The 25855-nt window shown below is 42.9% G+C and overlaps 1 protein-coding gene across 1 annotated transcript; it reads left to right on the top strand.

The window, feature by feature from the left end:
* Nucleotides 1-23519: 23519 nt before the first annotated feature.
* Nucleotides 23520-24521, top strand: RNF228 (ring finger protein 228; the record flags this gene model as incomplete). The annotated part of the gene is made up of 1 exon (XM_082630403.1): nucleotides 23520-24521. The coding sequence occupies one exon, from the start codon at nucleotides 23520-23522 to the stop codon at nucleotides 24519-24521; it is 1002 nt and encodes a 333-aa protein (XP_082486529.1).
* Nucleotides 24522-25855: the final 1334 nt, after the last annotated feature.

Consider the following 25855-nt stretch of genomic DNA (forward strand, 5'->3'; position numbering starts at 1 on the left):
AAAGCCTCTTTGTAAGTGTACCCTTTATTTGGGCCCATGGAGCTTCGTGGGCACAGGCATTCATCCAAATATTTTGTCTACATCAGTGGTTCTCACACTTGGCAGCACATCAGAATCAACGGGGAGACTTGAAAATTGGAGATTCCTGGGCCTCATCCTAGGTCTACAGAATCAGAATCTCTGGGTTTGTGGCCAAGGAAAGTGTGTATTTTACAAAGCTATGCAGACAGTTTTAATCTAGTGCCAGATTTAAAAGTCACTGATCCACATAATGCCAAGTAATTGTTCTATTAAAAGCAATAAACTGGTCAGCTGGCAAACAGTCATATACATGTCTCCTGTTTGTTTGCATTATAGTTTTTACAGATCTGGTCCTTAAGTTCAAGAAGCAAACACACATCCTTCCTTAAGAAACAGCAGCAGCTCTGGTGGAAGAAAATTTGAGTGGAAGAAAATTGAGAGGTGGATTTACCATGAAACTCATAAAGCTTAAGTTTCAGGGCTCCACACTTGAACTTGCAAGTGCTTCCATGGCCATATGTTCTTGTAAAATTTAAGGAGTACAATATTTTAACCACAAATGGTTGAGAGCACTGTCTCTTTCCACTTCAATTTCTCCTCAGTCGTATTTCCCCTTGTGTTGGTGGCATGGAAGGAGGAGCCATGGGTATTTTTGGACCCTGACTAAGGAAGCTGATGAGGTTACATGTAGTTCTGGTTTAGTGTAATATTTATGTGGTCCACAGCCTCTTCCATGTATAGTTTAGTTACTGCTAGCTGCCCGAGTGCAAGAACAAATTTTAGGAATGATCCTACCACTCACTATACCAGCCTATTCTACCTTGTAAAAGGAAAGTTCAGGGTCCAACATGACCCTCATAATATGGTACAACATCAGGGACCCCAAAGACATTTGAGTGAATTTTTCCTAAAATTGACAACAATCCTAAAAATGTACATGCCAATACCAATAATAAGTGGTGAAGCCAAAAGAAAGCTTTCCACATTATCAATCATAAAAAACATCATTCGATCCATCGTGCTACAGGGAAGTCTGATTCCTCCTGTTCTCTTAGTAGAAAGTAGGACAAAATCATTGGCGCAAGAAGAGGTAATCAAACACATGCAGACAATAATTTTATTTGGTGTATCAGATAGCTAATTATCAAAAAATGTTATCTTCTAAATTTTGAGATCTTCCCAGAATTTGTCAGCTTTAAATATTTTGCTGTTATGGTGCTGGTTTATATTATAATTCTAAATAAATATTTAATTTCTTATCTGATAATTTGAATTATTTTTCTTAAAAAGGGCCTCCAAAACTGTATGAGCTTCAGGCCCGTAGATTTGCCCCGGGGTTGAAGTGAGCACCTTGCCCCTGCATGCTGGTAGTGGATGTGATAAAACCTAATGAATTTGTCCTTTAAGCTGCCTCAGTCTCCTAAATGCCAAATCTGCTTATTATTAAGTCAGCGAATGTGCTATTGATGGATTTAATGACTCCGTAGGAATGAGTCAATAATGACTCTGAAGGAATGAAGTTGTGTGGCCAGACAGATAAATAATACATCATTTAAAGGTTTTTGAACTCTTACCATGTTTTGGAAGAAGCTATTCTTCAAAGAAATTAGGAAGAAGGATGTATCATGGACATGGAGAAAAATATATAAACAACCAATTATGATTAACCAAGCTAGAGGAAGGTTTATTTATCTATTTCCCTTTATAGGAAATACTACAAAATCATCGTCACGGCAAGATGTGATTAAGCAGATCTTGCCTAATAGTGCAGGTCTGGATTGGCTCAATATAACCTCAGAATCCATTTCTTCTTTTTCAGCAAGGGCGTTGCTGCAAATAGGATGGTACATGATTTCATGTAGATGATATAAATAGCATATGGAAGTTATTACAAACACACCCAGGTCTCTGTGCATGCTGAATCTCACTCCCAGCTTTAGCTCCTCATCGGCATTAGGGAGAAATCAGTTCCTATGATGACAGATATGCTCCCTTGCCCTATGCATCCTATTTCCTGCACCACTTTGAATAATCTCAGTGGTTACAAAGCAGCATTTAAATACTGTTCATTTAAATTCTCTGCTCCAAGTATGTTTAGTCATACCTTAGATTCATGGGATATTAATAGGTTTACTAGGAAGAAAACTGCAGCCATAAAAGTTTGGTAAACACTGGTTTATACAACATTGAACTGATTTCTTTACTATTTGCAGCAGGACTTCTTGGAGCTTTTAATAATGAATCTCTCAGTGCAGAGTATAGAAGAATGTAGTTTGCAATGCTTCCCAAATTATATGATCACAAAACCTTTTTTTTTTTTAATGAGGAAAATGAGCTATAACATTGGGAAATGCTGCTTTGGACTAAAATAAAGGGAGATAATGGAAAGTAAATGCTTTATATAACATAAAAGCTAAATAAATTATATGATACTTTTATAATCTCTATTATTATTATTATTATTATTATTATTATTATTATTATGACCACTATGCTCAAAGGAATCAATTGATTCTCTCATTTCTTTCTACGGAACCATTTAAGCTATCTATTTAGATGTGAGGAAAAGACAAACTAAGACAAATGTATTTACTTGCATAATCTTCCACTGTGACAGTTTTATTTTACAAAGAGGATGAGAAAAATTATACAAGCTTCTAGTTATCAAGCTTCTGTCTGTTGCTTCAGTAGCTTTCACTACTTTTTTGAGATTTTCCATTACATTTATTAAGGAACAGTGACTGTCAATGCAATCCCTATCAAAATCCCAATGGAATTTTTCAAGAAATAAATTCATTCTAAAATTCATATGGGATCTAAAAGCACCCTGAATAACCAAAACAATTGTGAAAAATAAGAGCAAAGTTGGAGCTCCACGTGTCTTGATTTCAAAATATATTACAAAGCTACAATATTAAAAGCAGTGTGGTATTGGCATAAAGACAGACAAGTAGACCAATGGAATAGAATAAAGACCCCAGGAATAAATCCTCTCTTATACGGCCAAATGATCTTTGACAAAGGTGCCAAGACCAGCCAGTGGGGAGAGGACAGTCTCTTCAACAAATGGTGTTGGGAGAACTGGATATGCATGTACAAAAGATAGAAGTTGGACCCTTATCCTGCACCATATACAAAATTAAATCAAAATGGATTAAAGCCTTAAACATAAGATCTAAAACTGTAAAAATCCTAGAAGAAGAAAGGGGAAAGCTTCATGACATTGGATGTAGCAATGATTACTTGGATATGACACCAAAGCACAGGCAACAAAAGCATAACAGGCAAATGAAACTACATCAAACCTAAACTACGTCAAGCTATTGTATATCAAATGACACAACCGTAGCATGAAAAGGCAACCTATAATGAGAGTAAATACTTGCAAATCATATATCTGAAAAGGGATTAATATCCAGAATATATAAAGAACTTCTACAACTTAACAATAAAAATCAAATAACCCAGTTTAAAAATGGACAAATGACTTGAATAGACATTTCTGCAAAGATGATATACAAATGGGCAACAAGTATATGAAAAGATGCTTAACATCACTAATTATCAGTGAAATGCAAATCAAAACCACAATAATATATCACCTCATACCCATTAGAATGGCTACCATAAAAAAAAAGCAAAAACAGAAATTTCTACCATTAAAAAAAAGCAATAAAAAGTATTGGTTATTATGTGGATGTGGAGAAATTGGAATTTTTGTGCACTGTTGGTGGGTAAAGTGGAACAACTATGGAACACAAATTGTTTCTTCAAAAAATTAAAAATAAAACTATCATATGAGCCAGCAATCCTACTTCTGGGTATATATCTAAAGAATTGAAAGCAGAATCTTGAAGAGATGTTGCATCCCGATGTTCATAGAAGCACTATTCACAATGGCCAGGATGTAGAAGCAACCCAAATGTCTATTGACAGATGAATAGATATATAAAATGTGGTGCATACATATAAAAGAATATTATACAACCTTAAACGGAAGGAAATCCTGACACATGCTATAATATGGATGAACCCTGAGGACATTATGCTAAGTGTAATAGGTCAGTCACAAAAAGACATATACTATATGATTCCACTTGTATGAGGTATCTAAAGTTGTTAAATTCATAGAAATTAAAAGTACAATAGGGACTTCCCTGGTGATCCAATGGTTAAGACTCCACGCTCCCAATGCAGGAGGCCCTGGTTCGATCCCTGGTCAGGGAACTAGATCCTGCATGCCGTAACTAAAAGATCCCACAAACCACAATGAAGATCCCGAGTGCTGCAACTAAGACCCAGTGCAGCAAAATAAATAAATAAATATATATTTTTAAAAAGTACAATAGAATGGTGGTTGCAAATGAAAATCAAAAGAAAGCCGGGGTAGCAATACTTATACTAGATAAAATAGATTGTTAAATAAAGACTGTTACAAGAGACAAAGAAGGACACTACATAATGATCAAGGGATCAATCCAAGAAGAAGATATAACAATTATAAATATATATGCACCCAACACAGAAGCACATAAATACATAAAGCAAATATTAACAGACATAAAGGGAGAAATCAACAGTAACACAATAATAGCAGGAGATTTTAACACCTCACTTACATCAATGGACAGATTATCCAGACAGAGAAATCAATAAGGAAACACTGGCCTAAATGACACATCAGACCAGGTGAACTTAACTGATATATAGAGAGCATTCCATCCAAAAGCAACAGAATGCACATTCTTTTCAAATGCACATGGAATACTCTCCAGGATAGATCACATGCTAGGCCACAAGACAAACTCAGTAAGTTTAAGATAATTGAAATCAAGCATCTTTTCCAACCACAATGTTGTAAGACTAGAAATCAACTACAAGGTAAAAATGTGCAAAAAACAAACATGTGGAGGCTAAACAATATGCTACTAAGCAACCGATGGATCACTGAGGAAATCAAAGAGGAAATAAAAAATACTTAGAGACAAATGAAAATGAAAACACGACAAGCCAAAATCTATGGGATGCAGCAAAAGCAGTTCTAAGAGGGAAGTTTATAGTGATACAAGCTTACCTCAGGAGACAAGGAAAGTCTCAAATAAGTGACCTAACCTTACACTTGAAGGAACTAGAGAAAGAAGAACAAACAAAACCCAAAGTTAGTAGAAGGAAAGAAATCATAAAGATCAGAGCAGAAATAAATAAAATGGAGACTAAAAATAAAAAAAAGAAAAGCTCAATGAAACTAAAAGCTGGTCCCTTGAAAAAATAAATAAAATTGATAAACCTTTAGCCACACTTACCAAGAAAAATAAGGAGAGGGCCAAAATCAATAAGATCAGAAATGAAAAAGGAGAAGTTACAGCCAACATGACAGAAATACAAAAGATCATAAGAAACTACTATGAACAACTATATGCCAATAATATGGACAAGCTAGAAGAAGTGGAAAAATTCCTAGAAATGTATAATCTCCTAAAACTAGACTAAATAGAAAATATAAACAGACAAACAACCAGTAATGGAATTGAATCTGTAATTTAAAAACTCCCCTCCCAACAAACAAAAGTCCAGGACCAGATGGCTTCACAAATGAATTCTACCAAACATTTAGAAAAAAGTAAATACCTATTCTTCTCAAACTATTCCAAAAATTGCAGAGGAAGGAATGCTTCTGAACTTAGTCTACTCATTCCAGGGTGACACCATCTTTGTCTGAAACCCAAACCAGACAAAGATATTACAAAAAAAGAAAATTACAGCCCAATATCACAGATGAATAGAGATGCAAAAATCCTCAACAAAATATTAGCAAACCAAATCCAACAATACATTAAAAGGATCATACATCATGATCAAGTGGGATTTATCCCAGGAGTGCAAGGATTTTTCAATATCTGCAAATCAATCGGTGTGATATACCATATTAACAAACTAAAGAATAAAAACCATATGATCATCTCAATAGATGCAGAAAAAGCTTTAGACAATATTCAATATCCATTTATGATAAAAAACTCTCCAGAAAGTGGGCACAGAGGGAACATGCCTCAACATAATAAAGGCCATGTATATAACAAGCCCACAGCTAACATCATACTCAATGGTGAAGAGCTGAAAGCATAACCTCGAAGATCAGGAACAAGACAATGACACCCACTCCCACCACTTTTATTCAACACAGTGTTGGAAGTCCTAGCCACAACCATCAGAGAAGAAAAAGAAACAAAAGGAATCCAAATTGGAAAGGAAGAAGTAAAACTGTCACTGTTTGCAGATGACATGATACTTACTACACATAGAAAATCCTAAAGACACCACCAGAAAACTACTAGAGCTCATCAATGAAATCAGTAAAGTTGCAGGACACAAAATTAATATACAGAAATTGGCTGTATTTCTATACACTAAAAATGAACTATCAAAAGAGAAATTAAGGACACAATTCCATTTACTATCACATCAAAAATAATAAGATACCTAGGAATAAACCTACCTAAGGAGGTAAAAGACCTGTATTTGAAAAACCATAAGACACTGATGAAAGAAATTGAAGATGACACAAACATCTGGAAAGATATACCATGTTCTTGGATTGGAAAAAGTATTATTGCTAAAATGGCCATATTACCCAAGGCAATCTACAGATTTAGTGCAATCCCTATCAAAATACCAATGGAGGGGGCTTCCCTGGTGGCTCAGTGGTTGAGAGTCCGCCTGCCGATGCAGGGGACATGGGTTCGTGCCCCGGTCCAGTAGAATCCCACATGCCATGGAGCGGCTGGGCCCGTGAGCCATGGCTGCTGAGCCTCCGCATCCGGAGCCTGTGCTCTGCAACGGGAGAAGCCACAACGGTGAGAGGCCCGCGTACAGCAAAAAAAAAACAAAAACAAAAACAAAAAACAAAACCAATGGAGTTTTTCATAGAACTAGAACAAATCATCTTAAAATTTGTATGGAAACACAAAAGACCCCAAATAGCCAAAACAACCTTGAGAAAGAAGAAGAGAGCTGGAGGAATCATGCTCCCTAACTTTAGACTATACTACAAAGCTACAGTCATCAAAACAGTATGGTACTGGCACACAAACAAACACATAGATTAATGGAACAAAAGAGAGAACCCACAAATAAACCATGCACTTATGGTCAATTAATCTATAACAAAGGAGGCAAGAATACAGAATGGAGAGAAGACAGTCTCTTCAATAAGTGGTGCTGAAAAAAAAAAAACCAGATAGCTGTATGTAAAAGAATGAAATTAGAACATTCGCTAACACCAAATACAAAAATAAACTCAAAATGGATTAAAGACCTAAATGAAAGATTGGAAACCATAAAACTCCTAGAAGAAAACATAGGCAGAACACTCTTTGATATAAATTGTAGAAATATTCTTTTGGATCTGTCTCCTAAAGCAGTGAAAAGAAACAAATGGGATCTAATTAAATTTAAAAGCTTTTGCACAGCAGAGGAAACCATGATGAAACAAAAAGGCAACCTACTGAATGGGAGAAAATATTTGCAAATGATATGACCAACAAGGGCTTAATATCCAAAATATGTAAACAGCTCATGCAACTCAACATAAAAAAAAAACCAATTAAAAATGCGCAGAAGACCTGAATAGACATTTCTCCAAAGAGGACATGCAGATGTCAACAGGCACATGAAAAGATGCTCAACATTGCTAATCATCAGGGAAATGCAAATCAAAACCACAAAGAGAGGGCCTCCCTGGTGGCGCAGTGGTTGAGAGTCCGCCTGCCGATGCAGGGGATACGGGTTCGTGCCCCGGTCTGGGAGGATCCCATATGCCGTGGAGCGGCTGGGCCCGTGAGCCATGGCCGCTGGGCCTGCGCATCCTGAGCCTGTGCTCCGCAACGGGAGAGGCCACAACAGTGAGAGGCCCGCATACCGCAAAAAGAAAAAAAAAAAAAAAAAAAAAAAACCACAAAGAGAAATCACCTCACACCTGTCAGAATGGCTATCATCAACAAGAAGACAAATAAGAAACGTTGGCAAGGATGTGGAGAAAAGGGAACCCTTGTACACTGTTGGTGGGAGTGTAAACTGGTGCAGTTAATGTGGAAAACAGTATGAAGGTTTCTCAAAAAAGTAAAACAGAACTACCATATGACTCAGTTTTCCACTCCTGGGTATGTATCCCCCCCCAAAAAAAACACACACTAATTCAAAAAGATACATGCACCCCAATGTCCATAGCAGCATTATTTACAATTGCCAAGATATGGAAACAATGTAAGTGTCCATCAACAGACGAACGGATAAAGAAAGTATGGTATATATACACAATGGACTACTACTCAGCCATAAAAAGAACAAAAATTTGCTATTTGGAACAACATGGATAGACTTGGAGGGTATTAGTCTAAGTGAAATAAGTGAGACAGAGAAAGACAAATACTGTATGATATCATTTATACTATGTGGAATCTAAAAAATACAACAAACTAAAGAATACTAAAAAAGGAATAGACTTGCAGATACAGAGAACAAACCAGTGGTTACCAGAGGGGAGATGAAACGGGGGGGAGGAGCAATAGGGGCAGAGGATTAAGAGGTACAATGTAAAAAATAAACTATAAGGATAGGGGCTTCCCTGGTGTTGCAGTGGTTAAGAATCCCCCTGCCAATGCAGGGACACGGGTTCGAGCCCTGGCCCAGGAAGATCCCACATGCCGCGGAGCAACTAAGCCCATGCACCCCAACTACTGAGCCTGTGCTCTAGAGCCCGCGAGCCACAACTACTGAGCCCACGTGCCACAACTACTGAAGCCCGCGTACCTAGAGCTCGCAACAAGAGAAGCCACCGCAATGAGAAGCCCACGCACTGCAACAAAGAGTAGCCTTGGCTCGCCGCAACTAGAGAAAGGCCGGGCGCCACAACGAAGACCCAACACAGCCAAAACTAAATAAATAGATAAATAAATTAAATAAATGTATAAATAAATAAATAAATAAATAAACTATAAGGATATATTGTACAAATGGGGAATACAGCCAGTTTCATAATAACTATTAATGGAGTATACCTTTAAAAATTGTGAATCACTATACTGTGCACCTGTAACTTATATAATTTTGTATGTCAACTGTACTTCAAAAAAAAAAGTAAAATCGTGGTTACCAGGGGTGGGGGCGTGGGGAGGAGGAGTTGTTGATGGGTATAGAGTTTCAGTTTTGCAAGATGAAAAAGTTCTGGAGATCTGTTTCACAACAATACTTAAAACTACTGAACTATATGCTTAAAAATGGTTAAGGTGCTGAATTTTATATTATGTATTTTTTTTTTTTTTTTTTTTTTTGCTGTACGCGGGCCTCTCACTGCTGTGGCCTCTCCCGTTGCGGAGCACAGGCTCCGGACGCACAGGCTCAGCGGCCATGGCTCACGGGCCCAGCCGCTCCGCGGCATATGGGATCCTCCCAGACCGGGGCACGAACCCGTATCCCCTGCATCGGCAGGCGGACTCTCAACCACTGCGCCACCAGGGAGGCCCTATTATGTATTTTTTATCATAAATAAAAACAGTGACTGTCCTGGAGCTACTCAAAGATGAGTTGAAGTCATTTATATCTAGACCTTCTGGTACTACTTCTGTTCACCTTTGTTCTGATCAAATGTAGTTCTTTTAAAAAATTCCCCTTGGAGCCAGAATACTTAAGAGATTATAAAACAAGAAAGCTAAAGAGCGAGAATTTCATGATGGGTCTGAAATGTTCTTATTTGAAATTCCTTTCAAATTTCACAATTGGTGATTAAACACATCAAGGACTTGCTTGGCCCCTATAGGTCTGGGAAGCCTTTCATTACAAAGATCTTTGCAAAGTATCCAAAAGAGTTTCAGGGGCTGGGCCATCTCCTCACGCCCCATAGTCCATGAGCACCTGTAATACCTCTTCTTTTAGTCAAAGGGGCGGTTATTGTGTGTATAGACTTATACCATCTTTGGCCTTTATTCTCCCTAGAGGTTAAGACAGTCCTGCTGTTAGGTTGGGAACTCAAACGCCTTTAATATTTCACAACATTCAGGCAGTCTTTAGAGTTTTGGGATTCATTGCTGTGTTAGAAGTGTCAGAACAAACCATAGTAAGAAATGCAACATGATTGCAGTTTCATTTACTCCTATTTGTGGCATCCAAGAAGCTGCTTTTCTTTTTATTAAAAATACTGTACCTTACTTTTGTTCTTCAAAGAGAAGATTCATAGGTCAAAGAGAAAGAGCTTTTATTTAACACATTTTCTACCTAAGTATTTTTTATAACATCTAATCAAAGGGCAGACTTGTCAGAGGAGAACATTTTTTTACTCTATCAACCGTACAGACTTGATTAAAAGGGTCCCAGGCTGTAAAGACATTTTGGAGAAAAGGAGTCCAGTTTACCTTGCCTTTGTCATACAAAGGTTGCCAAATGATAGGAGGAGGAAGAAGTTGTTTTAGAAGTGAGCCTGCGGCAGGTTGCTTGGAAGGCACAATCTCTTGAATGGCTTCCACTGGGGGCAATTTTAGCCTCGTCGACTTCCCCAGGTGACGAGAGGCCCCATCTCCAAGACCTGCATCTCTTTGAAAAGATCTGAGTCACAAAAAAACTTCACAGACCATGTATGGAGGAGACGCAGGTCTTTAAATCCACTGCAAAGGACGCTCCTGTTTTCCCATTTTGCTCATAGAGCATTAATTGATAATCTCCTACCTCTGCTCTTCATCTCCCTTGATCCACTCATTCTGGGTTTTGGAGCAATGACTCACAGATGTCTGGAATGATGAGGATAGGGCTCTGGGCTCTGACTTCTGAGCAGCGCCTGGAGAGAAAGATAGGAGAGAAGGACTCCTAGGACTCAAACTGAAAGCCTTTTCCTCCCTGTTTCCGAAGGAACCCCCTGGGCTCCCGGCACCACCCCCACCCTTAGCTGTTCCTTGATTTTTAAAAGAAGCCTGAGAAGAAGAAAAGAGTAAAGAAAAAATAATGAATAAAAGAGCTGCATTCAAGATCATTTAATCCAATCCCTCAAAACTAAAGTGCTTAATGAGACCTCCAAAAATATAAGCAATATTAGTGCTATTTTTATAAGAATGATGCCAATTTGGAGTCTGTCTCTAGATTAACAACTGAAATGAACATTTTCAAAGATCACAAAGGAAAGCAGCATAACAAACAGCTGAATTCCTATCATTGAGCTTCGACAATTTTCATATATGTGACAATCTTATTTCTTCTCTCCCCCACTTTTTTTTTTTTTTTTTTTTTTTTTGCGGTACGCGGGCCTCTCCCTGTTGTGGCCTCTCCCGTTGCTGAGCACAGGCTCCGGACGCGCAGGCTCAGCGGCCATGGCTCACGGGTCCAGCCGCTCCGTGGCATGTGGGATCCTCCCGGACTGGGGCACGAACCCTCATCCCCCGCATCGGCAGGCAGTCTCTCAACCACTGCGCCACCAGAGAAGCCCTCTCCCCCACTTTTGAATGTATTTATTTATCTATATATTTATGTTTGCTTGAGTATATTAAAGCAAATTCAATATATCACGCTCTTTTCCTATAATAATTCAGGATACATTTATAGCAGATAAGAACATTTTCCCTAACCCCACCGCTATTACTATAACAAACAAAATCAACAATAATTCCTTCATATTGCCTGATAAGTTCTGGAGCTCCACCTCACCTGCACAGGTTGATTGGCCGGTGAAGGAACGGAGGAAGCCAGGACACAGCACACCTGTGTGACACCCTACTCTTCCGCACCCCTTCTCCCTTCAGACCCTTCCCAGGTAGGGCTAGTTTTACCTGCACTCCGCATGAGTCCATCTCTTTTCCAGGGTGGTACTCACCCTCCCACTTCCTTAGAGCCATGAAAGCACAGCGGCTCAGGGAAACGTTTGCATGCACGCACACAAGCACACCTGCACACAGACGTGTGAAAACTGGAAAATACACTGGTTTCGGTTTAACAGGTGTATGTTACTCCACATTATCCAATCAACCTATTGTTCCCTAGAGCTATATTCATGGCTCCATGTGAATGAATGGTGGACCAGTTAAAACAAATAATGGGAAATGAAATACCTTCTCTAATGGTAGGTGCAATATTTTATGCTCCCGATTTATAAGCATCCTTCTCCCCATTTTACTTGATTAACAGCAAAAGAACAAACTTAATTTTGCCAACAACTCAGTCACCTCTCTTGCACTTTAAAAATCACCTTTTAGGGCTTCCCTGGTGGCGGAGTGGTTGAGAGTCCGCCTGCTGATGCAGGGGAGGCGGCTTCGTGCCCCGGTCCGGGAAGATCCCATATGCCGTGGAGCAGCTGGGCCCGTGAGCCATGGCCGCTGGGCCTGTGCATCCGGAGCCTGTGCTCCGCAATGGGAGAGGCCACAGCAGTGAGAGGCCCGCGTACCGCAAAAAAAAAAAAAAAAAAAAAAATCACCTGTTATGGGGGTAACTGCTCAGTCACATCGGGACTGTGGTTCTCTTCCTCTTCCGCTTCCGCTTCCTTTCACCCTGAATGGCATCCGGGTTCAAGGAAGGCAGAGGCAGGAGCGGGGGAGGAGCAAGCGGGTCCCTCGTGGCCCCTGCTCAGATGACTGTCATCCTTCCTTGCTCCCTGGTGCACATAATGCCGTGATGCTGGGACTTCCGCTCTCAGGTCCACCTGCCCCCTCCCCCTCCCAACCAGGATCTGCCTCTGAACTCTCTCGGACACTTCCGCTCCCCCCTCAGGGCTTTGGAAGTTTCACGTGCGCTTTGGAGCAACAAGGAACTGGGTGGTGGGATGAGCTGTGTGAGTCTCTCTGCACCGATCTGCCCTACCACCGTTGCTACTCCCTTCTCTGGGCCTTTAGGGTTTGGAATCTCCCCAGGATACATTCTGAACATGAGACACACACCTTCATGCCCTGGAATCCCCTAAAGTGTATCTATGAGTTCCTGTTACCTGCCCCTCCCGTTTGTACTTCAAGAGGGGTTCAACAAGAACAGCTTTTGCAAATGTGTCTGAACATTCTTTTTCTGCTCTCCCTCCCTTTCAAAGCTTATCCCCACATCTTAACTTGGGTTCCCCCAGAAGCAGACCCTGAGGTAAGAGGTGATCCCAAGGAAACACCAGTAGAGGAGTAGGAACAGGAAGCAGGGAAGGAAACACACCCACTAAGGGGTGCACTGTCAATCCGACCATCACTGAGAACAAAGAGAGAACACATGCCTCAGAATTAACTCACCTGAAGGGGGAGGGAGCTGGGACACACCAACCCCCATTAGTCAGTGGTGGAGGGCTGCTCCCTGGGTGGTGGTGGTGGTGTGTGTGTGTGTGTGTGTGTGTGTGTGTGTGTGTGTGTGTGTGAATTCCTCAGCACTCCAGGCAGCAAAGGAGACTTTTGGCTGCAGGAGAAAATTGTCAGGAAAATAAATGCAGGTGCTGGCAGTCCCTGTGACAAGAAATCTTTTACATTATTTTACATTTTATGGTAAAGTTTCCCAACTGGTGTACTGCAGCCCACTGGAGGACCATAAAGGACCGGGAGATACTGAGCCTCTCAGCCGTCTTGCAGCTAAGTGGGGCCTGGGACAGCTGCAACCTAAGGGTCAGTCACCAACTGCGAGCAGCCTTTTGGGGGCTGCAGAGCTGCTGTGGTCAAGAGAATAATGGCCCCTAAAGATGTTCACATCCTCATCCCAAGATTAGTGTCCTTACAAGGGAGACAGGAGGGTCAGAGTCAGAGTGAAAGGGGATGTGATCTCAGAGTGAGGTGGCCACAAGCCAAGGAATACAGGCAGCATCTAGAAGCTGGAAAAGGTGAGGAAACACATTTCCCCCTAGAGGCTTTAGAAGGAACACAGCTTTTGATGTTAGCTAAATTTGCCAGATGGTCCTGGGTAAGCAAGTTGGACCTTTGTGTTCTGTATTAGCACCTTCATACTAAAATGGGAGTAGAAAAACAAAGGCATTGCAAAATACTGCTGCAAAGATCTGCAAATTTAAGAGCATAAAAGCCATTTTCAAATTTCTTATATAAAAAAATGTTGACACAAGAGTTTGTGAGTTTCTTACCTATCTCCCATCTTGTTTAGACTTGACTCTGTTTAGCTCTGGTATGTAGACACTTGATCAGCCTTAGTGACTGTCAGCTGACACAAAACCCAACCGTAGTACCAATCAATCTGCCAGCTGGTATAAGCTCTGGGGCATTAAGCACTTCACAGGTCCGCATAAGTAATGACAAATACACAGGATTATGAACAACTGGAGCCTCCGGCTTTTCTCTTTTGGTGGTACCTCTAATAATTACACTTACAAAGAGCTGAAAATTTTTAAATGCAACTTCTAATAGTCCCTGGGAGGAGCAACAGACATGTATTTTCTTGCATAAACTACAGTTTAAGCAGCAAAACACAAAGTAGTCACAAAGTATGGAAACATCAAAAGTCCAGTGAAACAAGAAAACCTTTGAGGAAATGCAATGAATTTATTATATGAAGTATAAAATTGACCTAATTATTCTTTTTTTAACTGATATCTCACTGAAACAAAATTAAAACAAGCAATAGGTAGAGGAATGATTTCAATACTTACAATGACATTCTTGAGGAGAAAAAATTTCTTCTTTTTTAAAAAATTTATTCCTTCATAAACGTGAAAGTTAACAGACCAAAAGCACTCTCCTGGGTGATAAAATGTGTTCTTAAATAAAAAACACAAATTGTCAAAGGCTAAGTAATGCTTAATATGATGTGAAGTCATCAGCTAATAGTATTTTGTAAATTATATTTTTTGAGGACAATGGTCTACAAAAATTCTGAGAACTGGCTTTGTGGAATTAATCCAAAATATAGAAAAGGCTATAAGATGAATTTTTTTTTTTTTTGGTACACGGGCCTCTCACTGTTGTGGCCTCCCGCTGTGGAGCACAGGCTCCGGACGCGCAGGCTCAGTGGCCATGGCTCACGGGCCTAGCCGCTCCGCGGCATGTGGGATCTTCCCGGACCGGGGCACGAACCTGTGTCCCCTGCGTTGGCAGGCGGACTCTCAACCACTGCGCCACCAGGGAAGCCCTATATGATGAAAATTTTAATTGCCACATGATTTGTAGTAGCCAAATATTTTACCCAAATATCCATTGATGGAAGAATGCTTAAGGAAATTATGGTAGAGTAGTTGGATAAAAAGTTAATCAGCCATTAAAAATCATTTATTTATGCAAAAATATTTATTGAGTGTCTACTATATGCTAAGTACTATTCTAGGTGTTGGGGATATGCAAGGGAAGAAAACACAAAAATCCCTACCTCCATAGGCTTACATGAATATGAGGAGGGATACACAGTAAATAAATTGGCTAAGGGCTTCCCTGGTGGCGCAGTGGTTGAGAGTCCGCCTGCCGATGCAGGGGACGCAGGTTCGTGCCCCGGTCTGGGAAGATCCCACATGCCGCGGAGCAGCTGGGCCTGTGAGCCATGGCCGCTGAACCTGCGCGTTCGGAGCTTGTGCTCCGCAACGGGAGAGGTCACAACAGTGAGAGGCCCAAGTACCGAAAAAAACAAAAAACAAATATTGGTTAATTAATTATATGGCATGCGTATGCAGGGCTGGCTTCATGGGCTTGTGACAGGGCCCTCTTCTCATCAGGGCCTCCCTCTTGTTTTAATGCTCTGCTGGCAACCTTCTTAAAATTCTTAATTTTTAAACAAGGTTCCCACATTTTCAATTTGCACTGGACCCCACCAATTAAGGATAAGAGGGACATCAGGTGGGGAGGAGATTGAAATTTTTTAGATCAGATGGTCAGAATAAGCATGCCTGATGTGATATTTGAGCAAGAAAATGAAAGATGTCATGGTTATAAAAATTATTATAATTATGGGAAAATGCTTATATTTGTTAAATTAATGATTGTTATTGAGCAAAAAATATAAGCTTGGGGTTTTTGGATTCAGGACAAAAGCCTTGGAACATGCTTCCTCACCCTACACCAGCAAATCCTGTCAGCCTCACCTTCACATATAGAATCCAACCAGTCTCATCCAATCCAAGCAACTTTCTCTCTGTGGTTTGTTAACTGGAGCCACCTACCCAGGTTTCCTGCTTCTACAGTGATTCTTTTCAGACTTAAATCGATTATGTACCTCTTTGCTCTAAACCCTTCAATGGCTTCCATTTTACTCTAATTAAAAATTTAAAAAACCATTAAAATGATCTTCAAGTCCCTATATGATCACCCCTGCCCCGACCCCCTCTGTGGCCCCATCTCCTGTCGTTTCCCCTAGCTCACTCTTCTTCTGCCATTGGCTTCCTTGCTGTTCCTGGAACACATCGACTATGCTCCCACCTCAGGACCTTTGCACAGGTTGTTCACTTTGCTTAGGGTATTCTTCCCTTGAAGAGCCACATGGTTCTGTCCCTCACTTCCTTAAGGTCTTTGCTCACATGTTACTTTATTAGATGGGCCTTCCTGGCCACCTTATTTAAAAAAGCAAACCATCCGCTCACACCCCAATACTCCCTGTCTTCCTATCTTACTATATTTTTCTTCGTAGGACTTTAGACTTATTATAATATTATATATTCATTAATTTTTTTATATCACCCACATACACATACACTTGAATATACGCTCCATGAGGACAAGCATTTTGTTTTGTCATTGTCTGTTTAATATCACCAACCTCAAAAACAGTCTGGCACATAGTAGACACCATAAATAGTAATTTGAATGAATAAATCAAATTAAAGTGAAGCAAGTCCATGCATTATTATTACAACTATATAAAAACATTTGCTAATAAGAATAAATTCAGTGATGGTAATAGCTATGCCAAAGTGTTGGGTTATAGATTTAAAAATTCTCTTTTCTGAATTTTCTTTAAAGTAGTTGCACTGTTTCTATACACATTTAAAAATCACTATGATCTGCACATTGTAATAAGAATTAATGCAATACCCTAATGCAATAACTAATAAATCAGATGTCTCTTTGGAAGGTTCTTTCAACTTTGCTTAATGGATTTTACTTGAAGTGATTTTACTTGAAGTGATTTTACTTGAAGTGATACAAATGTATAGTGAGCAGATATATCTTTTTTAAAAAATTAATTAATTAATTAATTTATGGCTGCATTGGGTCTTCGTTGCTGAGTGCAGGCTTTCTCTAGTTGCCTCGAGCAGGGGCTACTCTGCATTGCGGTGCACAGGCTTCTCACTGCAGTGGCTTCTCTTGTTGCGGAGCACTGGCTCTAGGTTCGCGGGCTTCAGTAGTTGTGGCTCATGGGCTCTAGAGCACAGACTCAGTAGTTGTGGTACACTGGCTTAGTTGCTCTGCGGCATGTGGGATCTTCCTGGACCAGGGCTCGAACCCGTGTCCCCTGCATTGGCAGGGGGATTCTTAACCACTGAGCCACCAGGGAAGCCCAGAGCAGATACGTCTTAATCCAGGGAATTTTAGTGGCTTGTGATTGCAAATCCCCATAAACTGACCACATTAACAAAAATAATAAACTTTTAATTCTAGAAGAGTTTTAGATTTACAGAAAAATTGCAAAGATAGCACAGAGAATTCCCATCTCCTCCACTCTGTTCTGCCTATTAATAACATCTTTCATTAATATGCCACATTTATCGTAACTTACGAACCAACATTGATAAATGATTATTCATTCAAGTCCATGCCTCATTCAGATTTCCTCAGTCTTTACCTAATGTCTCTTTTTTGGTTCCAGTCTCCCCTCCAGGATGTCATATCACATTTAGTCATCCTATCTACTTAGGCTGTGACAGTTTCTCAGACTTTTCCTCTTTTTGATGATGTTGACAGTTTTGAGGGGTACTTGTTAGCTATTTTGTAGAATGTCCTTCTATTGGGATTTGCCTTGTGTTTTATCCCATGATTAGATGGCTATGGGTTTTTGAGAGGAATATCACAGAAAGTGTCATTCTCAACATATCATATCAGGGGTATGTGTGATCAACTGCAGTTATCACTGTTGATGTTAACTTTGATCATCTGGTCAAGATAGGTTTTGTTCTGAATTATTTTTATTTACCAGTAAAGAAATAATAATCTCCCTAGAATAAGCATCTTTTGAATCACTGCAATTTAGGCCTGTTTGGGTAGCTTCTTTTTTTAACATTTTTATGGTACTTACCATGCACTAAGCACCGTTTGAAGCTTAACATCTATCAACTCATTTTAACTCCACAACAACCCTATGAAGTAGATACTACTCTCCCATTTTACAGAGGAGAAAACTGAGGCAACAGAAAAGTTAAGCAACTTGTCCAGGTATTGCACAGCTAGTAAGTGGCACAGGCAGCATGGCAGCAGAGTGCTTGTTAACCATGAGACCGCACTGCCTCTCCATGAGGAGCCAGAACTTACTGCCATAAACAGAGCACGTTAATTCTTTTTTCATTTGCTCTTTATTTATTTGACTGAAGTATATTTGATGTACAGTATTATAAGTTACAGATGTTCAATAGTGATTCACAATTTTTAAAGTTTATACATCTTTTATAATATTTACAGTTTTATTGTAAAATAGTGGCTATATTCCCCATGTTATACAATATATCCTTATAGCTTATTTTATACATAATAGTTTGTGCCTCTTAATTCCCTACCCCTACCTTGCCCCATTGGTAACCACTAGTTTGTTTTCTGTATCTGTGAGTCTGTTTCTTTTCTGTTATATTCATTTGTTTGTTGTATTTTTTAGATTCCACATAGTATAAGTGATATCATACAGTATTTGTCTTTCTCTGACTTATTTCACTTAGAATAATACCCTTGAAGTCCATCCATGTTGTTGCAAATGGCAAAATTTCATTCTTTTTTATGGCTGAGTAGTATTCCATCATATATATATATATATATATATATATATATATATATATATATATATCTCACAGCTTCTTTCTCCATTCACCTGTTGATGAACTTAGGTTGCTCCCATAGCTTGACAATTATGAATAATGCTGCTATGAACATTGGGGTACAAGTATCTTTTTGAAATAGTGTTTTTGTTTTTTTGGATATATACCCAGGAGTGGAATTCCTGGGTCATATGGTAGTTCTATTGCATTAATTCTTTAAAAAGTTTTATCTTTGAAGTATATAGCAGTGAGATCCAGCTCCTTAAGTACCCTCTTAATTGCCATGCTTTCTCTTGATGAAGACAATTCCAATCCCAGCCAACCCAGCACTCCCACAGGCCCTCCTGCCACGGCTCTGACGTGGAGCATCCAGTTGTCTACAGAATTAAGCCCAGCCCTGCTACCATGGTTATGAGCTTTCCTGGATGGCAAGTCACTGCTGAAGCAGGCTGCTTACCATGTCCTCCACACACCTGCTTTCCCTGCTGCTGTCTTGAACGTCTTTCTCTCTTCATCTTCCTAAATCCCCAATACACTGTCTGTGAATCTGTGCAAGCTTCCCACATTCCATGGCAGAAATAACTTCTCTCTCCTCTTTATTCCCAACAGAGCCTTATCCCTGGACCACAGACTTGCTTCCTTCTGTCTCCCAGTTTTGCACACATGATTAATATCCTCTACTAAATTCTTGGTTTCTGGAGGCCAGGTTACCTTATCACACAGCAATAATGCCTTCCAGAATAGGACCTCAATAAATGTCAGATTGAATCAACCCAGTTTCTATTTGAAAATGTCAGCTGTTTGACTGACTCATTTACTACCTGCTTCTGAGTGGCATTATCTGTCTATACATCTATTCTTTCAACACTACCAATGAGATTTCACTTTATCCTCGTATTTTATACAGAGCTTTATTACAGCTGACAGATCAGTAATGTGTGGTGAGGTTTATAGGTCAGGCCTCCTCCTGGCCTTTCTGGGGAGATGCTACCTGTATCTCTATCTTTGAAATAATGGAAGAGTTTGACCACTCTGTCACTATCAGCTGTGTCACCTTGGGCTGGTTAAAGAACCCTCTGGGCCTCTCTCACCAGGTGTTAGAGAGGATTATTGAGATCAGAAATAGAAAATCTTAACATAAACAATAATGAGTGTTAACAGGGGCTGGGGACTCTTCTGTGTGTGTTATATGTATAGCATGTTCACTCTTCACAACAGACTTACGAGGTAACTATTCTTATCCCCATTTTACAGTTTGGGAAACTGAGGCACAGAGAAGCTAACTAGCAATCCAATGCTGCAGAGAGGGTAAGGAGCAGATCTTGAACTCAGACTCAGGGCAGTCAATCCACACTCTCTGTGAACATCTGTTCCCCACTAAGTCCTTTGTCAAACAGCTGTCCCAAAAACTTAAACATTCGTTTTTTTTAGATGGTAGATGGAGGGAATGTATACAAGAGATTACCTGAAACCTCTGCTGTCTCCCATTTACTCAGGTCCTCAAAAAGAAAACGATTCAGCAAATATTGAGTGTCTAATATATTCAAGGCACGAGCAGGATTCTTGCAAAGCCAATTCAAATCCTAACATAAATACTGAGTTCCTTGTTACTGACTTAAGATCTCTTTCAACACACCCTTCACCACAGTAGAAACCTAATTCCTACTTGAATGACCAAACCTCACTACACACTGCTAAGGGCAACGCTATGAGCACTGGGCCTTACAGCCTGTTAAGGTTGATGCCTGTGGCCTGCGTCACGCAAACTCACACTCTTCACGAACAGCCCTTCCTTCCACTGATGGAAACGCCACATGACACCTTGTGAGTCCTAAAAGTGAGGGACTGGTCCTAGGATATAAAATAATTGGAGATGCTGGCTAACGTACTAGCCAGACACAGAGTAAATTCCAGCATTGTTAACCAAATTCTGGCAATTGTTTATGACCCCATCAACAGAATGTATTGTATTATCAACAGAAACCAAACCTGGACCTCTCAAAGGGTCCACGGTATCTAAGTGACCGTGAGCCATGGAAGAAATGCCCATAACTACTAAATAATTACTTTGACTGGTAATGCTCACTTTGTGCCACTAAGAGTTGGGAGATGTTTCTGCTGTTGGTTTCATGTTAGCCAAACCAGTGACTTTGGTGTAGATCCTCAACCAGGGGTGACTGTGCCCCGAGGGGACATTTTTGGCTGTCACCGCTAGGGAGGGCTGCAACTAACATCAAGTTCGTGGAGGCAAGGGTTGCTGCAAAACATCTGACGATGCACATGACAGCACCTCCAGCAAGGAATTCTCCACCTCAAAAGGTCAACAGGGCTGAGGTTTTGAGAAACCCTGGTGTGGCCCAGTGCTCCATCTCTCAATTCTTCCATTCAGTGGTGAGAATGCATACTAGAGTGAAATTTCAAAATCTTAAATGTTTTGCCCAAACGCACCCCACATGCAAATACGCAGACCTTCAGAACACTTTCAGTCCTCTTTGGCATGGAGGTTGCACATGTCCTAGGACCTGGGTGGGTGGGACATAAATGCACACCAGCCATTCCTGTCTCTGAACTTCTCTCCTTTCCATGCCCTGCTTAAATTTTTTTCCTATATCAGCATTATTTCTCTTCTCAGCACAGAGTTACTCAGGACTTAAAGTAGAAGAACCAGTTTCCAATTTTGCCTAAAATGCAGTTCCAGGCTCTTCACAATCTAACAGCTAAAGGAGGGAAAGAGAAGGGAGGACAGGAAGAGAAGAACAGGAACTTAACTCCCTCCAGGTTAGTTTGGTTTATGAAACTTTGTAATACTCCAAGGCCAGACTAGGGCCTTCTTCTGATGTCCCATCACCCTGCCCTCTGCTCATCACAGTCTCCATCACAAAATGATACACTTTTTTAAAAAAAGTATCACCCTAAACCACATTTATAAAATGTGAAACAAGGAAATGGAAAGCTCGTGGTTTTGAATGAGCTTCACCTAAGGTCTCTCAAACTTAAGATATCAATCACTTTCACTGTTCACATACAGTAAAAAGTACATTTATTTTCAAATGTCATAGAAACCTAATCGTTATTTATGACAATCCCTCCTCTGGTCTGTACATGGGTGGTTTACTGGCATCTTTCTTTCCTTCTTTCTCTTCCTTCAGCTTGATTCCCATTCATTCACCCTTTCCACAAATATCCCCTGGGTTATCTTGCTGTCTTTTGCAGAGAATCCAGATAGAAAGTGGGAACATTCCCATCTCATGGGAACCCAGAGAGCCATCCTCTTTCTCTTCCTTTTTGGGGCTGGGGAAGCTCTCTCTTCATAGGGTGAGGACCAACCTGGAGAAACAGGGGAACAGAACTTTCTTACTAGGAGTATCTAAACATCACCTCTCAGATAGTCCCCAAACACACCACTCCTGTACCCTACTGAGTGTTCCTTCAAGAAGTGCTACTTCTTGCTAACCTGCTCACATGGCTTCTCTTGGTTTTAATAAAATCAAGAAGATCTGTCTCATGTTACTCATGGAGCTTCCAGCTCTCTACATTTGTGTATTAAAAGTTTAAGTGGACCAAGGGGGTGAGTGATGCCAGGGACTAGATTTAAGCTGGACTGAAATTCTGTGAACCGCTTTGACAATTGCATGTCCCCTCTCTGGCTCTGGAACCGCATGCTCACCCACGAAGTACTGATAGCTACCACCATCCCCTACAGTCAGCGTCAGGAAATCAGCAAGATCTGGCTATGAATTTGCGTTTTCATGCCTCCTTAAAGCTCAGGAAGTAATATTTAGTGGGGTGGGGGGAAACACACTGTTCAGCTCGAAAATTTCCTCTAGATGATGAAAGGAAAATGCCATCCCTCGGCTTCCACCCCGAGAAGAACGAGGCAGGGCTGCCTGGGCTTTGCTAATAAAAGCGGAAAGTGTAAATGGATTGGTGGTGACTGGCTTTCGCCCTTGGCCGGAGAAATGAGATCACGATTTTCACAAAGGACATGAACCGCCGCTGCCGCCACTGCTGAGGCTGCTGCTTCCCCTTCCTGCACGGGTCCCGCATTACATCACCGGTGAGCTCCTGCGGGTGGGGGGAGAGAAGGCTTTGCCAGGGACTCAGCCCCAGCCCAAGGAGGATAAACACGGAATAACAAGGATACGGGGCGGGTGGGGGGGAGAAGGAGAAGGAAAAAGCAGGACCAGGTTTCCTACCACGACCCTGAACGTGTGTATGGGGTGGGGTGTTGCACGGGCACCGACTCCTTAAAGCAGCCGCACCCCAAATTCCGTTCCCGCATCGCACACCCCACCCTCCTTCAACTCCCAATTCCAAGTCCAACAAAAACCGACGTCCAAAGCGGCCTGGGAAGTCGCCTTGAGAGGCCCAAGGGGGACGGCAGAGAGGCTCCTGGGGACTGGGAGGGACCACGACACCCGCGCCTCCTTGGGGGGGGTGGGGGGAAGGCGGTCGCCGCTGCGCCCCCGCCCGGCCCAGCCAGTGGTGCCTCCCCCTCCAGGCAACAGCGGCCAGAGGGGGAGGCAGAAGCGCCTCCTCCGTGCCAGGAGCCGAGACGGCGGCGCATTGGGAGGAAGGCGCCTCTCCTTACCCCCGATGAGGGGCGGGTCATGCCATGGCAGCGCCGGCGAGCCACAGCGGCAGCGGCGGCGGCGGTGGCGGCGAGCGGAGCCCAACAAGCAGCCCCCGGAGCTCGACAGGGGACGGGGACGCCGCGGCGGGAGCCCGGGACCTGGGAGCCAGGAGCGCATCGGTGACGGTCTCCGGCCTCCCTCCGCTTGAGGACTACGAGTGCAAAATCTGCTACAACTACTTCGACGCAGACCGGCGCGCGCCCAAGCTGCTGGCGTGCCTGCACACCTTCTGCCAGGAGTGCCTGAGCCAGCTGCAGCTCCGCGCCGCCGCCGCCGCCGCCACCGCCGCGCCCGAGCGCCCGCTGCGCCCGCCGCCCTGGCACGGGCCGCCCAGCGCCATCGCTTGCCCCGTGTGCCGCCACCGCACGCCGCTGCCCGACAGCCGCGTGTACGGCCTTCCCAATAACACCAAGCTCGCCGAGGCCTTCCCGCTGGCCCTACGCGCCGCGCATGACCCGCTGCCCCAGGACCGCCTCCTGCCGCTGCCCGCGCGCCACCCAGCGCCCGCCGCGGCCCCGGCCCCTCCGCGTCCGCCGGCGTCCGCCGAGGGCGCTGCCCGAGGACCAAGCGGCAGCGCCGGCCTGCGCGCCCCGGGCTCCTACGAGAGCTGCCAGAACTGCAAGCGCGCCGCGCTCACCGCGGGCTGCGTGTGCGTCGTCTTCTCCTTCCTCTCCATGGTGGTGCTGCTCTTCACCGGCCTCATCTTCGTCAACCACTACGGCGGCGGCGGGCCCCCCCCGGGGGGCGGGACGTCCCCTGATGCGGCCCCGGCAGCCGGTTTGCCCTTGCCTTCGCCCGTGGGACCCATCTGCCTGTCGGTGGCCAGCATCCTGGCGCTCTTCTCGGTCGTCGTCACTTGGGTTATCTGCTGGCTCAAGTACCGGCCCGAGGGCGCGGCCACAGGCTCGGCTGGGGGCGGCGGCGGCGGCCCGAGGGCGCGGGCAGCGGCGGAGGCGGGCGGCGCGCGGAGGAGCGACACGTAGTGGGGCCGCACGCCTGGCATCCCTCCCATACCTCCAGCGCGGTCCGAGAGGAGGGGGCCTCTGGCCCGGTGCGCTCGAGCTTCTCCGCCCTCTGCGGAGGGCGGCCCTCGGCCGCTCACCCCCTCACCGCCAGGTCACGGCAGAGCTTCGGTTTTCCGCGTCTCTGGCCTTTCAGGTCCACGCTTCCGCGCTGGGCCAGAGAGGGAGACCGAGGAGGCGGGGATGCTGGTGGCAGTCCCTCTCCCTGGACTGTGCAAGGTCAACTTCCGCTTCATGCACCACCCTCATCCTCGCCAGAGTGCACAGCCATCCCTCCCTGGGGTCCGAGGATTTGCAAAAAGAGGAGGAAGGAGGAGTGGGATGCCCGCTGCCCCGCCTGGAAGCTGGTTTTCTGGCTGCTGTGACTTGCGAGTTTCTTTAAGGGTATATAGGTGCTAGCTCACGTCTGCAGCAGTTGTGAATGGACCTGAATTGTCCAGAGGAAGCATGAATGAGATGTAAACGTGAAAGGTTTCCCTGCTTCCTGGAGGCCCTGGCGAGTGAGTGAGCCGGAGCGCTGAGAGTCACGTTCAACCCCCGGGGGCACGGCGCTGGCCTGAGTTGGGAGGCTGCACGGACCAACAGTCCGCATCAGTGCGCGATTGGGCAGGTGCTCAGCGCGCGTGCGCGCTCACATCTGCCGCTGGAGTCTTCGGAGCACAGCAGGGGTGGCGCGCACAGGGCGGTGGATCCGTCTGCTAGCGGCCCGACAGAGCCCAGAAGTTCCATCTCCAGGAAACTTGTGATTGTTTTACTCACGGTGTTGCTACCAGGAAGTCATTTCATCTTCTGTAACTGGGCTCAGGGAGCTTAACGAGCCCGTTCTCTCCTTTCTTCTCAAAGCTGACTTACTGTTGCCCCCACCTGGAAGATATTGAAAGCTATTCACGCGGAATAGAAACTGTAGGCTTCCCCTGCCTTTTTTCTTAATTTCATTTTTTAAATAATTTATTTTAGAATATATAAATCTGGAAATTTTGTGCATTAAGATTTCTGGAAAACTTGTTTGATAAGCAGTAATATTTCTCCCGTACCTCTAGTCCAAATACATTTCAAAAGTAGGGGCGACAGTAAAGGCGAGTTGGTAACTGATTGAAGATTTTATACTGTGAAACAACTGACTTTCAATTATCTGATCAAATAGAAAATACTGCTCAAAAAACGAAACTGACAAATCAACTGACAGGTCTTTCTTCCTTTGATTACAAATATATATTATACTTATCAGAAAAATATTATTTTGAATTCAGCTGTTTGATATTATTAGAAATCACTGAAATGTTCACATCTGATCA

This window comes from Mesoplodon mirus (assembly GCF_964341445.2).
Source record: "Mesoplodon mirus genome assembly, chromosome: 8".
Taxonomy (NCBI): Eukaryota; Metazoa; Chordata; class Mammalia; order Artiodactyla; family Ziphiidae; genus Mesoplodon; species Mesoplodon mirus.